Below are 18,627 nucleotides of genomic sequence, written 5' to 3' on the forward strand. Positions count from 1 at the left end.
GAATAGATGTTTATTTTACAAGTTATAATAAACACACTATAAAAGCTATTAGGTCAGCTAAATGAGTGAATATGTTTAAGATATTGCTAAGTAATATGTTTGACTCTCCCTTCTACAACTTTCATAGGTAAAACAGTTACTCAGATCTTAATGCCACAATATTTTTTCTATCCGTCTTCTTTTTTTCAATTGCCTTTGCCATTCTGTCAGTTCAGATCCTTAAATTCTCTCCCCTGCCTCCATTTTCTCTCCCGCTCATTTTCAGATTCACCTCATTTTCCACTCATTTTCAGATTTACTACAAAGCAGAGCTTTGAGCATTCCAGAAATATATGTCTGAACTTTTCAAAAACCTTCAATTATTCTACACCATTTGCTAACTGAGTAGCTCCCCTCAGTTTGACATTTAAAGTAGTCCTAACCGTGTCTTCAAGTCATCTCTGGCACAGTAATTCTTTCTTAATCATTGATCATCATTGATAAAAATGTACATAGTCATATACATGCAGAGTTCTATATAATTTTATGGAGTTTACCAAATCTTTCTCTACAAGTCTTAGAGAAATACCCGCCTGCTCTACACATTTCCATCCTGCTACTCTGCCACACATGCCTAACATTTCAACCACGTTCGATGACAAGCAACTTGAGGACAGACATAGTGTTTTCTGCAAAATGCACATTTACATAAGCCCCATGATACTATCCAAATGTCTCCACTGAGTAACTTGGCCCCTGGAATGTCTTTCCTCAGGTTTTCAGAATGTTTGCATTCCCTTTATCTGTCCCTGTTACCTGTTACCTGGATAAGTTGGGAGGCATTTGGAGAAGATAAATGTCATTTTTCAGATTTCAGTCACTGCTATTCTTGCTAAAGTAAATTCTTTTATTATGGTGGGAAATAATCTTTACTAATGAACTTGGACTGTCCTTACCTTGATTAATATAGGCTTCATTTGTATTTAAATTTGATGTCTATTTGGTTCATGTCAGCTCAAAAGGTGTTTTTCAAATTTATATTTTTCAGGTTTCTTGAGTACAGGGGATCAGGCTGCAAAGGGGAACTATGGACTCCTTGATCTCATACAAGCTTTAAGATGGACTAGTGAAAACATTGGATTCTTTGGTGGTGACCCCTTAAGAATCACTGTTTTTGGATCTGGTGCTGGGGGTTCATGTGTCAATCTGCTGACTTTATCCCATTATTCTGAAGGTAACCGTTGGAGCAATTCAACCAAAGGTATTATGCAGGTTGCAAATTTTGACAATTTTGGTGTCTGCATGCCACCACCATCAATAGTATGTGATGCTCTGTATATTTCTCTGTTCAAACTGAGTGTTAGGTTGAACTCAATATCTGTTTAAAGCTTTGTTTCTTCAGCTTTTCTGTGCATGTTTAAATTTTCGTCAAACTCTTTTCTTTGTCTCCTGTGGAGCTTGGTAAGGATGCCCTTTCAAGCACACTTCAGAATAGTTAGTATTACAGTTACTCTTCTTTCCTTTAAAGGGTGATTTGAGGAAAAAATCAGACAAAGACATTCTACAGTTCTGTCATCTTTGTTTATTCAAGTGATCAAAATCAAAGATGAGACTTTTTAAATGCAGGGATTGTATATCATCTATTTTCAAGACAATAGACATTTTAAACCCTTTATTAGTATGAAGCTAACGAAGCAGTCGTAAGCTAGTTTGTCTGAAAACATGTGATTTCGCTTGTTGTCTGAGTACAGAATGGACTGTTGATTATTTTGCATGCATGATCCAAAATTGTCAAAGCATCAAGGTCACTGGTAGAGCTTTTGATTAAAAAGAAAAATACATTTGATTCAGTGTTTTTTCTATTTTTAGCTCCAAAAGCATTATTTTCCTCCTTAAACTTGGCAAGGCAGCATGGAGTACTGAGGCTGCTGAAATCCATGAAATATTTTTCTCATTTCCATCTTCTGGCTTTGACATATTTTTTCCAAAGTGCCTGTCCAAGGCTTACCATATTGTTCTTTATGAATTCCATCTCCATTTTACCATGCATAGAATCACCCATTCCGACTGCATTATTAATTTGAAATTTCACAAGAACAGAAGAGTATTGCTGGAGAAATTTGCAAAGCAAATACTTTTTCTGCATTATTTATGTATAATAGAGAGGAAGACAGAGGATATATAAAAACGCAGACCATCTTTTAATTTCTGATCTTTTATTGTCATTTTATATCCAAGAAGAAAGTATATACTGTCAAATATAATTCATGAAGCATCTTAATTTGTAAGGTTGAGTTTTGTGATAGGAACACCAGATATATGATATTTGTTTTTGGTATCAAAAACACATGAGTGTTGAATTTCAAAAGAATAGCCAGTCCTTAAATGAATCTGTATATTTGGAGAATCATATATAGACTCAATTTATTAACACAGTTTATATAAGATTTCATTTATATTAGTACAATTCTGATTCAAGATGACAAAATAACACAGATGAACATTTCCAAGAGAGATTTCATCTGTAAAGAAATGGCTTCTTTTGAAATAATAAATTTAGTGGTTTTTAATTAAACAGATTAGATTGTTCTAACCTCAGTATTTTTCCTAATGCCACTATGTAGCTAGAGCAACACTAAGCCACCTATATACTTTAGATTGTTCTAATCTCAGTATTTTTCCTAATGCCACTATGTGACTAAAGCAACACTAAGCCACCTATATAGGTTCCTCGGGGCCACTTGATCAAAAATTGACATGAAAGCCACCTTTAGCTAGTATAAAACTAGCACGGTTTAAAAGATGAGTCAGTTAGTTCATCAGCTAACACTGCTAGTCATCAGCTGATGGTGTGGTAAACAGTGGGAAATGGTTATGCAAACTGTTGAAAATACAACATTTTATTATACACTTCAGGGAAATCTGTCTATCTCTGGAAAAAGACATGAACTTAGGTTTGGCCTAAACCTATCTCCAGACTGAGCTGCCTGATTTTATCAGGAGATGCTCAAAAAAAATCTCTTGAAATCATCAAGCTGATTCTGCCTCCAATGTACATGTAAACTTTAAAGGCAATAAACCCCACAAAGGGCTGCACCAATGCTCAGGCCTGGATATACTGTGAGTAAACCCCATCTTGCATCCACACAAGAGGCACTTTCACTAATGATAAAACATGTGGTGTTCCCAATACCATCTAGGTGGTATATTTTAGGATATATTGAACATGATGTGCCTTTCCTTCTAAATCTCTTTCAGTATATTTAGTTAATGTTGAGTCCCTGAAATGGGAAATAATATAGAAATCACCAGATCTATTTTAGTTATATAATTTTTATTTATTAAAATATTTTCCTGAGCAACCGTTAATAAACAGCTACATAATTTTTAAAATTATCTGCATTTGTATCATTTGCTCTAGCATACTTTGTTCTAGTAAACTAAAAAATGTTTATAAAGATGTCAGAAAACCAAAATAAATGTATATTAATACTGTTAGATTTTTAAAATAGCTTTAGAATTGTATGGGAACATGTTACAGACATGTTGAATGTATAGGCATATTAGGTTAAAAATATCTAAAGCTCTCCTTCTAATTCAGACAGTGCTTCAACACCTTTGTGAAAAGAGTTTTTATCTCATTAACACATATGAATAATTAAGCATGTTTTTAAATAACTGAAGCACAAAGCTGTATTTGGAAAGTGATAATAAATTTAAATATTTAAAAGCAAATAGATAAACTATATTTTTAAAAAAGGAATTTTATCAGAAAAATACCTTAATGAGAAGATAAAGTGCGTTTGTAAATTTTAATGACATGCAGCACTTAACAAACTGCATATGGAACCATCATTTACAATTCTTAAATGCAATTAAGTAAAAAGCAGTGGACCATGTGCTTTTCATCTTTTATGATAAGAGTAGTAGTGTACATTCAACAGTGGCAAAAGTTAAATCACACCACACTAAATCTGTCTGCTGATGGTTTTTTCTTTAGCCTAGTGAAAACAGTTCAAATGTTATGTCTTCTTCTGAAAGATGAATATTCAGCATACTATGTCTGACATGAAGATTGGAAAGAGTACGTCTAAAGTAATATTCTGTTTTGTGTGAATTCAGGGCCAACCCCAGGGTATAAACAAACAGCCAGCCCCAGTCATTGTGTGAGCCTTCAAGAATTCTTTTTCAAATAACATCTGGTTAAAACAAATATATAGAACTATTTTGAAGGAAGATAGGCACAGCCAAGCTAGAGGAAATATTCCAAACAGACAATGTAGAGTCTGTTGAGGACTTGAATAGGAGAAGATTGGCCCCATCTGGTTAATGTTGATGATAAGTATTTACACACTCATTGAAGAACATATTTGGGACTTTGTACCACTACATCTTCTCCTTTTCTTCTTGCCTGCTACCTCTTTGAGGCTTCTTGATCCCTAAAGCAGGTGCCACTCAAAGCAGAAGAATTAGATCCACCTCTCTAATCCACTATACCCTGCAGTTGGCTTTGTGTAATTCCCTTAAGCAAAAATGTCTCTATCTCCCTGTTTCTTGAGTTGTATCTGGGTTTTTATATACATGTCTAAAATATCAGATGTTACTGTTTTACCACAACATTACTCAAAGATCATCTAAAATTCTTTGTTGATTTTCCCATAGGACTTTTTCAACGAGCAATAGCTCAAAGTGGAACAGCCCTTTCCAGCTGGGCTGTCAGTTTTCAACCTGCAAAATATGCTAGAATGTTGGCCACAAAAGTTGGTTGCAATGTTTCAGATACAGTAGAGTTAGTGGAATGCCTACAGAAGAAGCCTTACAAAGAACTTGTTGACCAAGATATTCAACCAGCTCGATACCACATAGCCTTTGGACCTGTGATTGATGGTGATGTAATACCAGATGACCCTCAGATATTGATGGAGCAAGGAGAGTTTCTCAACTATGATATAATGTTAGGAGTGAACCAAGGGGAAGGGTTAAAATTTGTTGAAAATATAGTAGATAGCGATGATGGTATATCAGCTAGTGATTTTGACTTCGCTGTTTCAAATTTTGTTGATAATTTATACGGATATCCTGAAGGCAAAGATGTTTTGAGAGAAACCATTAAGTTCATGTATACTGACTGGGCTGACCGTCATAACCCTGAAACCAGAAGAAAGACATTATTGGCTTTGTTTACGGACCATCAGTGGGTGGCACCAGCTGTAGCCACAGCAGATCTTCACTCAAACTTTGGTTCACCTACGTACTTCTATGCCTTTTACCATCATTGCCAAACAGATCAGGTTCCAGCTTGGGCTGATGCAGCCCACGGAGACGAGGTTCCCTATGTCCTGGGAATCCCCATGATTGGTCCTACAGAGTTATTTCCTTGCAATTTTTCCAAAAATGATGTGATGCTGAGTGCAGTTGTAATGACATACTGGACAAATTTTGCTAAAACTGGGTATGTACCTAAGGAATGAAGTTTATTTTTAATAAAAATATTATTTTAACCATTTTAAAATAATAGATATTTATGCCCAGATAATCTCATATTGGATTAATACCTGCAATCTATTACAATCCTTTATTCAAAATTAATTCTACATTATGGTGTTTTTAAAAGTCATTGCCTTATTATTTCTGGTGTTTTAGAAGCTTGTTAAGAAAGTACATATCTCAATTGCATTACTTAATTACATATGCTTTTGGTTTTTGAATTATACAAGACTTACTATTGTTCAGCAGTACAAAATATTATTTTATAGTGCTTTGTAATTCACAACACTCTTTCATCCTTCCAACTACCTTTCTGAATCTGGCAGATCAGGTACTATTAATCCCACTTTACGAAAAAGAGACCTGAGGTTCTGGGAGTGTCATAGAGATGGTCACATGTCTGGTATATAGCAGAACCTAGTCTCAACCCTTTATCTACTAATTTAAAATCAAAAATCCTTTCCACTATTCCGTGTCATCTCTGCTAGTTTGCCTATGAGACAACTCATAGTATGTGAGTATTTAAATAATTCTTTAAAATCTTTGGGTAGATAGTAGCCCATCTCAGGATAGGCAGAGAGAACAAGAATGTGAGACTTATTGCCTTACATTATTATTCATCGAACAATCTGCCTGCTAGGAGATTTATATTTCTAAATTGACCCAAGTTAATTTAAAAAACAATCTAAAGCATTGCTGAGCCATCTCTTTAATTATTATATGTTAAAGTAGTGTGATTTTAAGTAAAAAACAAAATAACTTTATCTTTTCCTTTTTAGTGACCCAAATCAACCAGTCCCTCAAGACACGAAATTCATTCATACCAAACCCAACCGTTTTGAAGAAGTAGCATGGACCAGATATTCCCAGAAAGACCAACTTTATCTCCATATTGGATTAAAACCAAGAGTTAAAGAACATTACAGAGCCAATAAGGTGAACCTCTGGTTGGAGTTGGTACCTCATCTGCATAATCTCAATGACATTTCTCAGTATACCTCTACAACAACTAAAGTGCCATCAACTGACATCACTTTCAGACCTACGAGAAAAAATTCTGTACCTGTCACGTCGGCCTTTCCCACTGCCAAGCAGGATGATCCCAAACAACAACCAAGTCCATTTTCAGTGGATCAAAGGGACTACTCAACAGAGCTGAGTGTCACTATTGCAGTTGGAGCATCACTGCTGTTTCTGAACATCTTGGCCTTTGCAGCCCTGTACTACAAAAAGGATAAGAGGAGACATGATGTTCACAGGAGATGCAGCCCTCAGCGCACTACTACCAATGATCTAACCCATGCACAAGAAGAAGAAATCATGTCCCTCCAAATGAAGCACACTGATTTGGATCATGAATGTGAGTCCATCCATCCACATGAGGTGGTTCTTCGGACCGCCTGTCCCCCAGATTACACACTAGCTATGAGGAGGTCACCTGATGATGTTCCCTTAATGACACCCAACACCATTACAATGATTCCCAACACCATACCAGGGATTCAGCCCTTACACACATTCAACACATTTACCGGAGGACAGAACAATACTCTGCCCCATCCCCATCCCCACCCCCATTCACATTCAACAACCAGGGTATAGCCAGGTAACAGAAACAAACTATTTTTTTGGTGGATTGCAGTAAACGATTACTGAAGATTCCTTGGCTTTCAACCTACAAGACTTACTATTTAAATAAGGAGGAATGTTATGTGACTATACATATCAAGAACTTTGGGGGTTTTGAAAAAAATGAATTGTGTATATACAAATCAACTTTAAAAACAAATTTCAATTGCTTGAAGCAATTGTGCCGAATGATACTTTTTCATTCACATTCAAGAATTAATTTTTTGAAGATTTAAGTTACATAATGGAATTAGGCATGTGGAACACCAAACAGGAAAGAACTATGTCTGAAATATAAAAAATAAAAATAAAAAAACTATGAATATGCACAAGGGACACACCAATGGAATGTCAGATAATTTTCACCAGTTTTTATTTGGAGCCGTTTTATTGTGTAGACCATATTTACATATTTGGATAAGTACACAAAGCGTCAATGCTGTTAATGGCCTTAGCAAAGGCTCATGCTGAAATTTGCCAGTAAAACAAAGAAGTTTAAAGACTGGCAGGTACAACATTATCACATAAGTGCTGTCAGTATAAAGTTGTGGGGATAAAGGAAACTGGATATTTTTAGCACGATGTGCATGATAATTTATATGCTTGGTGGCTGTGCTGCTGATTAAGCTGTAATTAAAATTCTTCTCATCCCATTGGAGTTTTTAATAGAAGCTTCCTCCATCAATTGGCAGAACCTAAAGATTTTAAGGGGCAAAAGTAATTACAATAAAATAATTCACAGTAGTTTCAATATAGAAGGAATTAGTTATTAAAGGTATTTGAAGAAACTATAGGTATAGTGGTGAATACTCGCTGATATGAATCCCAGAAAAAAAATTCCCTGTTTTCAATGTTCTTTTCATTCTCATCTAGATAATTTATAGAACTATAACCCTAATTGGACATGTGGTACAGGATCTATAAGTTGCTGTGTTTTTTTTGGTTACTCTGTATTTTGTTCCTTTTGGTAAGGTGAAGTGTGTCCAAAGAGTTACTTGCAACAGTCTTTCATGATATGAGGATGCCCCAGTATTAACACTCTGATTATAGTTCTGAGTTCATTGATTTACTTATGCTGCATGACAAAACGTTTACTAATAACAATTCATTATAAAATTATGTCCCTCTTTACATCACTTATCTTTCTCACTGAGGTTCATTCACTGGAATTTACTCACGCAATCTCAGTAGAGTGCAACGTAGATACAGAACCTAGGAGAGTCAACACCTGGAGGATTTTAGTCTTACACATACGTGTGATTTTAAATGAATATTCTCAGACCACAGGAAACTCTTCATCCCCCTGTTGTTTACCAGTAACAGTATATCACAGACCTTTCCAAATGTTTGTATATGTAATCAGATGTACATTTATATTTAAAAAAAATGAGATGGACTTAAAGAGCACATCCTGATAAATACTTTCTCTCTTACCTGTACTATATTTCTATTAGACTAAAGTTATGTGATTTTTTTTTTACATTTTTTCAGATGACTAGCAATTTTGATAGTTTATAAGATAATGCAAAGAACTTTCTCTGACAAACTAACTGCAGTAACAGAAACCTTTCTTTTCAGTTACTCTTTTTCAAGAATGAAAGATTATTATACAAAAAAATTGTATACTACTTGATGGAACCAACTTTGTACATCTTGGCCATGTCACTGGTCACTGTGTGAAATAAAGATAATCTGGATAATGACTATTAGTCCAATGCTAAGAAACATGATCTTTGCTCATTAAAGAGCTAAAATGTTTATTGCTGTTTTGTCTTTCTTTTTTCTAAAAAAAAAAAAAGAAAAGAAAAGAAAAAGAAAAAAAGGAAAAGAAAAACAAAGAAACATGACTGTCTCAAAGAGTAATTTTTCTAGATTAGACCAGTCGGGTTTTTGAAGACACATAGGTAACTTCCACAGAAAACACAAACATGTATTTAAAGGCAAGTCTCATCTAAGATGAAACTCATAAAACTTTAATGTTATGAATTTAAAAGCTCCAGAAATTCATGAAAAAAAGAAAGATTAGCTTTGTGTTGTTAAATATCTCTTAGGTACAGATGTTGTAGAAATAAAGTGTCAATTGTTTTCAGTTAGAAACATAAGTTCCACTTCTGGTCATCAAGGAAAAGGTCTACTGAAAAGAAATGTGCAATATTTCATGGAATACAAATAGCTAGGATCATAAAATGGGGGTGATTAAACTACCATAAAGTAATGAATAGAAAGTTGCCATGCTAAGAGAATGTAAACGTGCTGAGCAAGATATTAAACTGGCACTAAAAGATAAAAATCTATTTCAATGAATTTATTTGATTATAATCCCCCTCCCAATTGTTATCTATCAATGAAATGTGTGTATTCCTCCATAATTTAAAAAAAAAAAAAAAAATCTCTGTTAGAAGCAAAAGTCTTCAAAATCCAGAGTGATCTACATGCAGTTTTTGACTGAGGTGGTTATGCTTTTAAACTGTGAACTGCCAGTGTACACAAATAGAAATAATTGTTTAGCATCTGAAGTATTGTTTAATTGGAACACTGTATTTTACTGTATTAATTAAACAAAACACTAGAACAGAATAGAAATGACAGCAAAATAAGATATGAATGAATACTTTTGTATGCATTGCTTCATTTGGCAAAACCAAACATTCTATTAAATATTGTGTTTTAACGATGGCCATATTTATAGCTATCTACCAATCTATTGCTCTGCATTTATCCATCTACCTATATATAGCATAACTGTCATCCTCTTTATATTAATTTAGGAAAATGATTTCGGAAAACAAAATATAGCCCTATTATTTTCTCTAAATTAGGGTAGAATAACTTTATGGAAGATAAATCAGCCTAGGTTTAATAGCTGTTCACCAGTCACGTGATAAAGTCATTGTGAATGAGTGTTAGTTGCTACTTTTATAATTTCCAGTCTCTAGTTTTCTGAATGAAAAAGGATGTTCCACAATTACACAGAACATTAAGAACTGTTTTTAAAGCTGAAACATAATTTTTATATGCAAGGAAAATAAATACTGTTACTAAATTTTAGAAAGTATGTTGAAAATGTGTTTAATTAGATAATAATTTTCTTTGAAAAACAATGTAAGTAAAAAATTAAAATAATATTTTTGTCATTATTTGTTAATTCAGATTCTCCTGGCTCCGATTAAAAATTAGGCAAAGCTGCTTATAATTTATATAAAAATTACACGAAAGTGAACTTCATTTCATTGTTTTGCTGTTATATAAAATTTTTGCCAAATGTTTACCAACAGATTAATGTTTTAGAGTATGGGTTTAGAAAAATAAAAGTGACAGATTTCATAGTCTTAAATCTTTATTGAACATGTTGACTATGAACAGAATCTAATTGGCTACCACAGATATATAACAAAGTTTATTACTAACTTTATGCAAATTGGAAAATAATTTGCTAAAGCATTAAAAATATCCAATTTGGAGACATCTTGCTGGCAACTCAAAGCAGAAAATCCGAATATATATTATTTTATTCCTTATTTCAAATATAAAAGTTGACCAAAATGATGCTTTATTTCAGACTTCCTGATCTGTACATGAAAACAGCAACAACATTTTTAAAAAATTATCAACTATATGTAGCACTAAAAAGGAAAACAGATGGCACTAATTTTCTTACAGAAGTGAAGTGCTGAAACTAAATTGTTATATCTATAACAACAGTTTTTTCACCTCTTGGCACACTCATCCTGACACACATATTAATATCAAAAAAGGATACAAAGAATGTGAGAAATGTGTTCCAGCTTTAAAGACACTACCACATAGAAGTTACTGGGATTCTTTTCTTTGGCGAGTTTCACTGAAATACTTTCAAAGGGTGAAATGATGAACTGAATTCTTAAGAAGCTATCAAATATGGCAGCCTTTTGATGTTAGTAATTTTGTTTTCTTCTGTGTTATTGGTTCAAAGTACTGGCCTTTTCCTTCATTTCCAGTAATTAGTTGGTATAGACTATCACTTTTTAATGTGAATGGGAATTAGATAATTTGGTTATACTTGTGAAAACATGCTTCCAAACACATTCAATTAATGGGCACTTCCCTGCTGAGATTTTGTTATCATTCATTTAATTATCTTGTCAAGCTTTCCCGTTACGACAAATGTTTTAGCTTTCTGGTCAATAAACTAAGGGAATTTCTCCAGTAGCCTTATACCTCTCCTGCACTTGATCTGATAGCAACATACCCTTCAAATTGCCATCAGAAGTCTCTAAAGAAATTTCCTACTGATGTGAAACATTTGGTGACCAACTTGATTCTTTTTCATAAGCATTCTGATTTGACTTTATTCTGGCACTTTGCTGTATTTGTATGCAGGCCAGAAATCAATTCCATTTGATAAGGGTTGTGGAGAATACAGACAGGAATAACCACGTGCAGGGCTTAAGTGCCTTTTCCTCCTGAGATTTTATTTATAAAACTTAGCTTTTTTTAAAATTTTCAGATTCTGATAATTCAATTTAAAGAGTACAATAGGAAGACTATATTATAAATTACCAATAAGACAAGTTTATTTAGACATTTTTACGTTTAATTTGATTTTTAAAATAATATCAGATGGATCTAAATGGCTTCTGGGAAAGATTGAGGTAAATTTTTGAAAGTGACAATTATATAGGCATCTGGCTTGATGGTACTTAAGAATAAAAATTTAAATCTCTAACAAACTTTAAAAATGTTCCAAATATTAAGTTTAATTTAAAAGAAGTCTGAAGCTATTAGAGATAATCATATAGTAGATAGGTATATATTTTTTTTCTAGTCAGCTATTACATACACCACATAGTATATATACCCTATATACTATATGGTTTATATAACATTTATAATGACCCTTTCAGACCCATATACTTACAAATGACATTGTATAACTACCTACATATATATTAATGTGACTGAATTTAGTCCTCTATGGAAAGTCAAACCAAATTGCTAGCAGTTTTGAGTTGAAATGAATGATAACAATTAAAGCTTTTAAGAAATTGGTAAGGGTACAGTAACAAAAACTCAGCAGATAAATGTAAAACAGAGGGACCATTTTTGAATGCCATTTTCAGAGTTGACATCTAAACTAGATGGTGTGTTTAAAAGGATTTTAGTGGTTTTGATTCATCCTTTCTCTGCATTCATATCATTTAGCAAATTAATGGGACATATGTCACGGTTTTTGTGAAAAAGACCATTGGGTTGTCATGATTCAGTTTGTGTTTGGACATCTATGTCTTTCATTAAAAACATGTTTATTATCATGAATAAATATTACCATGTTTTCCAAGTTGTGTTGACTATTTTTAAACTCAGAAATAATTTCTTCTCTGTTTGCCTCACAGAAAAACATTACTAAGATAAGTGTTTTCTTACAAAAATCTTTGTATTGCTTACCCACACCTGACAGTTCTCACTTGATAGAAACAATGATATTTTTTGATCTTTTCACCTCTTGGTGAATGCAGGGCAAGAATTTAGAGAATAGATTTGGGAAGCTTGGACACAATTTTTCAGAAAAGAGAGAGGGAAAGTGGGAGAAGGAGAAAGAAAAGAATGGAAAAAAGGAGGAAGTGAGAGAGAAAAAAAGAAGAAAAACTTCTCAATTTTGAATTAATGACTTTTTGCATCCAAACAGTGTTTTAAATAGAGATGTGTGACAGTTTTTTAAAAAGAAGAGAAAAGGAATTTAAATAAATCTCTTTAAATCATAAATCTATTATTCTTAGAGAACAAAATTAATAATATCTAGGAAGATATCATAAATTTAATTCTTGATCCAAGTCTTGATCAAATCGTGTCACCAGAAACAAATAAAAATAAAACCTATACTGAAATGTTTATGGTTCTATACTATCTAATCAGTAATGATCTTGGTAGGAAGACTGTGTGAAGTAAGATCATCTCTCATCTGTATATAGCCCAAGTTAAGAATACAGCAAAGAGGACATCATAGAATTTCCTCATACATAGCCTAAAGAAAAATGTTTCCAGTGGCTAAATAAAAGAATTAGCATTGCTTTACAAGTCTCTGTGGCCACATATGGCCATGGGCACCAAATAAATTAAACAGTTAAAAAACATATTCTAACAATTTCACTTTCCATAAACAGGTTTTGATGTTTTGTAAAATTTGATGTTGTTTGATATGATTACATTTTCACTAGTTTTATATTTCCTTATGGTTTGCAGGATGTTATTTCTGAGTTCAAAAAAAGTTTCAAATATACTCTGTGAATGTTCATGTGAAAGCAATATTTTCTAATGGAATGCTCTAATTTGAAGTACTGTCTCAATTTTGGAGAGTTGATTGACTATCTAGTTAAAACATTTCTATCTCCCCTGAAAATACTCAACTTTGTTCTCAGAGCTGCCTTCCTCTGCACTACAGGAGATCTTCTTACCAGTTACTGTGGCTCCTATTTCCATGGCCTATCCTATTACTAGTTATGGCCTCTTCTCCAAGGAGGTAAAGTTGTGCTGAAAGTCTTAAAAGGGGATCTGACTAACTGGTGCCTTGGGAATTGGCTTCCTCTCTTCCTCAGGCAGGTTAGAAACTAGTGAACATCAATCAAGCAGTGAAAGAAATTAGTCATTTCTTCTTTCAACAAATGGTGTCTACTATGTGTCAGGCAACATAATGGGTATTAAACACGTGGCCAATTCTATGACTTACTAACATACAACCATTGTCAAGTTTGGAATAGGTTCAAACATTTGGACTGATTTAGACCACTTTCTATGCTATACTCTGTAGCAAATCATTGTACAATTCCTCGTTTTGTCTATTTTACATGTCTCAAAACAGTAAACACAAATCAACATTTCTTGAGTTCAAAAAAAATGTTAGTTGAATTCTATTGAGTCAGTTCACCAGTTAAGGTATTTGGCAGCCATCTTTCCAAATAATAAATACAGCCCTATCTGAAGTCATGCTACAGTATGCCAATTCAAATTTCATGGAATATGAAATTTCCAGCATAAATCTCATCTGATCCAGCCCTATAAGTGGTTCCTTAACCCTTTGCCACAACCTCAACATGTAATGGTGAAGTCTGCCATTGAACACTGCCATGGGTCTGAATTCTAAAACAGCTGGCTACATTTTGGACTATTTGAGATATCTTTTTATATTGATTTATTGCTCCATTGTTTTCTTTTTATGGTCATACAGTCTTCATCACCTGAATTGCTCTCAAATATTTAAAGATAGCTTTCATATCTTCCATGAGTTATTTTCTCCTCAAAGCAAAAAATCCCACTTGCAATACAAAATAGTGCAGTCTTTTCACAATTCTAATCACTGTTCTCCAAATTTGCTCCCAAGCCTAAGTTTCTTGGAAAGTTTAATGTCTAGGATTGACCATAATAAACACTTACGTATAGTTCATCACTGCCTAATAGAGTTCCACTATCAACTTCCTCATTACACAAACTATATTTATTTTAATTTAACTTGCAATACTATTACATTCTTTGTTGGCCATAGCATACTGATAATTCAGATTGAGATGTACTTTCTACTAAAACTTTAAAAATTCTACATGCACTATTGTTAAGCAAATTCTGTCTTTCTACTGCCCTTGATCATTTGAGTTTTATTGTATGTTCAAGATATTAAACACTATTAAATTCTACCTCATTAGGTACAGCACTACAGCCTATGGAGACCTATCTATCCACCTCAGAGTAATGAAATCAACAAAGGTGATAAACTTCTATCTTCAACCAGTCACTAACAAAAAAAATACCAGCAGAATCAGGTTGAGGATAAATCTCTGGAATAATAGTAATAGAGATAGTGTGTAAAGTACTGACAAAAGCAACAGGTGACAATTACTAAGCCCTTTTATGTTCCAGGTTCTGTATCGCACCCCACAACAAACTCCTACATACCACTCTCAAAATATCTTTAACACCTGTTGATGTGCTTATTCACTAATTCATTGTTTAAAAGATTATTATTAAGCATCTATTATGTATGTTACTGAGCTAGTTGTCAATGATAGAAAAGTGAATAAAATGTGGTCCCTGTTCTCACATTACTAGCAGTCAACTGATTACTCTTCCTCTCTTCTACACACACAGCACAAAATATGCTATCAGATACATTTGCAGGATATATTTTTTTCCATGTGAAATATTTGCCTGACATCATAGTCATCTTTAGTAAGAAAACTTGGATAATTACTCTAAACTTTCCATTTGGGAACTTCTGGGTTCCCGGTGCATTGTATTAAATGTTAGAAGATGTAGAAAAATCATTCTCACACCAATCACCTATCATAATTAAGATGTGGATTTAGGCCAGTCAAGTGTGGTCTTAAAGTGGGATTCCTTGTATGAAAAAGTAATACATACATAAGATAAAACAAAATATTTTAAAGTGAAAAGTAGACATCTCTTTTACTACAGATTCTAATCCCTTAGTCTTTCCCCAAAGACATTGACTATCACCAATTTGTATATAAATCTCTACAAATATGTCATTCATGTGTAAACGTGTAAAGGTGTATTTTCTGTGTATGTATGTGGGGGGCATTATATATATATATTCATATATATATACACACACACATATATTCACATATATATATACACATACATACATATTCTTTTTTAAAATTTATCTGGAAATGTTCCATGTGAGGACACTATATGTCAGCTCTAAGGACAAAACAGAAGAAAATAAAAATAAGTTTCAAATTTCTCCTTACATTCAAGGCTATTCTAATCAAAATTTCAACACTGTTTGTTTATACACTTTAGGTGAGTAAGGGTCAGGAATAGCCAAGATTATTTTGAATCGAACGAATAAGCAGCAAATACTTTGTCTACCATATTTCATTATTTACTATAAAACTATTGTAATCAAAAGAGTGTTACATCAGTTCAGAGACAGACCAGTGTAGGATAACAGTGAACCCATAAACAGATCTATGAAGAAAGAGGAACATGGCATATAAAGGGAAATACGAATCAAGAGAAAGGAGAGATGCCTCAGCTAACAATGGCTATCCCTACCCATAGAGAAAACATCCCTATGTCATACTACACACAAAAATCAATCCCAGACAAATTAAAAATATAAACATAAAAGCACATTTTAAATGTTTCAGAATGCATAGGAAAACATTGTCATGTCCTTGAAGTAGGGAAGAATTTATTAACAAGACATAAAACAACATAAACAATAAAGAAAAAGAATAACAAGTTAAAATTAAAATGTCAAAACATCAGATAACAAGATTTTTAAAAAACTGATGATAAGCACATATTGAAAGTAAGTATTTGCAACACATATCAGCAATGAAAGATTAATTAATATGAGTGGTAGAAAATTCCTGTAGTTTAAATAAGGAAAGGACAAATTCACAAGGAAAATAGAGCTGATTAAATACTGGGAATAAAAGACATGTGTGTTTTTTTCCCTGTTGCTAATTTCCACAAAATGTAAGGAGAGGACTAAAAAATATATAAACTTATCAGAACAAAAAGGAATAGAAAAAGAGATAGCAGGTAAGAAATTCTAATAAGTTTTTGAGAGATAGAAATTAGATAAACTGAAAACATTAAGAATATAATACAACCTATGAAATAACAACATAAGTCAGAATTAGAAAAGTTAAGAGATGCTTTAATATAACTCAAGAAAGAATTATAAATAAAAGAAAAAATAATTTTTAAAATCAAGACTAAATTAAAAGAAATGCAGACCAAAGAATGCTTTAAGAGACAGAAAAATATTCAAAAAGAAATAGGAATAAATAGTAAACAGTCGAAAAAATCTAAAAAGTTTCAAAAAGGAAGGAATGGAGGATGTGAGCTGAGAGGGAGAGGAAGGGAGAAATAAGAAAAAATCAAGCATAAGTGATATGAAGATAGAAAAAGGAGATTCAATATACATGTATATGAAACCTTCAAAAAAGAAAACCAAAACAAGGAGAACACAACAAATACAATGAAAGCTATATTCAAAGACACTTTTACAATACAACAGAAAAAGATTTGTTGTCACATTTTCAAAAAGCACACTGAATATCTGCAATAACTGATCAAAAATGACCAACATCAAGACATATGTTAACAAGATTATTGACTATCAAAGAAATAATACAAGCATTCACATCTAGCTAAAATCACCAAATCTCTTAAAATGAAGACTCTTTTGTTATATAATTAGATCATCATCAGACTTCAGAAACAATGCTTTATACCAGTAAAAATTAAAGTAACATACGAAAGATAAGAAGTTAGAATGTAAGCAAGTTATTTTTATATTCAGTCATAAACTAACTTTCCTACAAGTACGAAGGGCATGGACAAACTGTTACTGGCATTCAAGAACTTAGGGAATACTGTTACCATGAACACCTCCTGAGAAGTTTACCAGAAAAAGACCTGTAGACAAACAGAAGGGTGACATGGACATAAGGACTGATAATGGGCACTAAATACCAGAGAGCTAAGACTAAATGAGGGCTATATGGTGGAGTACAGGGTAAGCTGGTTGCATGCTCTGACAATGAAGACACAGTACAGCTATAAGAAATATAAAGATAATACAAAAATCATGGGTAAAAATTTTCATTATGTTCAATAATCATATTTACAGTGGTAGCAGTGCTCTTGCTACTCTGAAACTGCTTTCTGTGTAACAGAATACAGCAGAGGGATATTGTGATATGCTAATTCTATCAACTGCACTGTCTTTGAGAACCAGCACTCTTAATGTGGAAGAAAGGATATTCTGAATCAGAGTAGAAGAGGTTAAGTAAAAACCCATCTTGTGGTTTCAATTTTAAAGTGCAACTGTCAGAATGAACACTTTAAAAAATGTTATGCAAACTATGATCAAGCCAGTAGCAATGAGTATCCCTAAGGACCAGATTGTGGTCTTAAAAGAACATTTCCTACTTTAAAAAATTCACCACGCACACAAACACACATAGAAAGAGAGGTCTGGGGAACAAACTGTAGAAGGTGAACCTGGAATATCTTGTCAAAGACTTCTAGGAATATATCTAAAGGACATCGGAACCAATACAAAGATGATCTCACTATCTAAAGATAAGACAATTTGAACATCAATAAGGATAATTTCAATTAATTGAAAACAAATCGAGTTTAAATTCTAAAGTGAATAATAATTAAAAAGAAGCATCTACCACCTATGGCAGATAACTGGAAAATAATTCATTGTTTTGAAAACTCATAAGTAAAAAGAACAGTTAAATATTTTGTCCTGCCATTCCTCCACCAACTGTACATCAAGGTAGCCAAATGGTAGATGAGAATTCACTCTTCGCAGAAGTATCTCAGCTAACAAAAGAAGGGAATTATTGTATTAGAATTTCAGTTGTCACTTGTTTTATTGCTTCCAATAAATCAGTGGATCTAGGTATTAAACATCACAAAATTAGAAATAATGAGTCAGTCATCATGTGCCTCCTGGATAGATATACACAAGATTACCTTTGAAAAGGCTTGCAGTCAAAACCAAAC

The 18,627-nt window shown here is 33.0% G+C and overlaps 1 protein-coding gene across 17 annotated transcripts in view; it reads left to right on the plus strand.

Moving 5' to 3' along the window:
- NLGN1 (neuroligin 1) overlaps positions 1 to 16,917 on the plus strand; it is a 907,062-nt gene extending 890,145 nt beyond the window's left edge. For 13 of the 17 annotated variants that reach the window (XM_050780075.1, XM_050780080.1, XM_050780084.1 and 10 more), the window contains 3 exons: positions 1,028 to 1,240; positions 4,642 to 5,431; positions 6,246 to 16,917. In XM_050780075.1, the coding sequence (XP_050636032.1) occupies positions 1,028 to 1,240; positions 4,642 to 5,431; positions 6,246 to 7,068 (1,826 nt within the window). In that variant the 3' untranslated portion in view covers positions 7,069 to 16,917. The remainder of the gene's footprint in view (positions 1 to 1,027; positions 1,241 to 4,641; positions 5,432 to 6,245) is intronic. The other 4 variants (XM_050780090.1, XM_050780091.1, XM_050780082.1 and 1 more) reach the window with 1 other exon arrangement.
- The last annotated feature ends 1,710 nt before the right edge of the window (positions 16,918 to 18,627 follow it).

Source organism: Macaca thibetana, chromosome 2 (genome assembly GCF_024542745.1).
Source record: "Macaca thibetana thibetana isolate TM-01 chromosome 2, ASM2454274v1, whole genome shotgun sequence".
In the NCBI taxonomy this organism is placed as follows: domain Eukaryota; kingdom Metazoa; phylum Chordata; class Mammalia; order Primates; family Cercopithecidae; genus Macaca; species Macaca thibetana.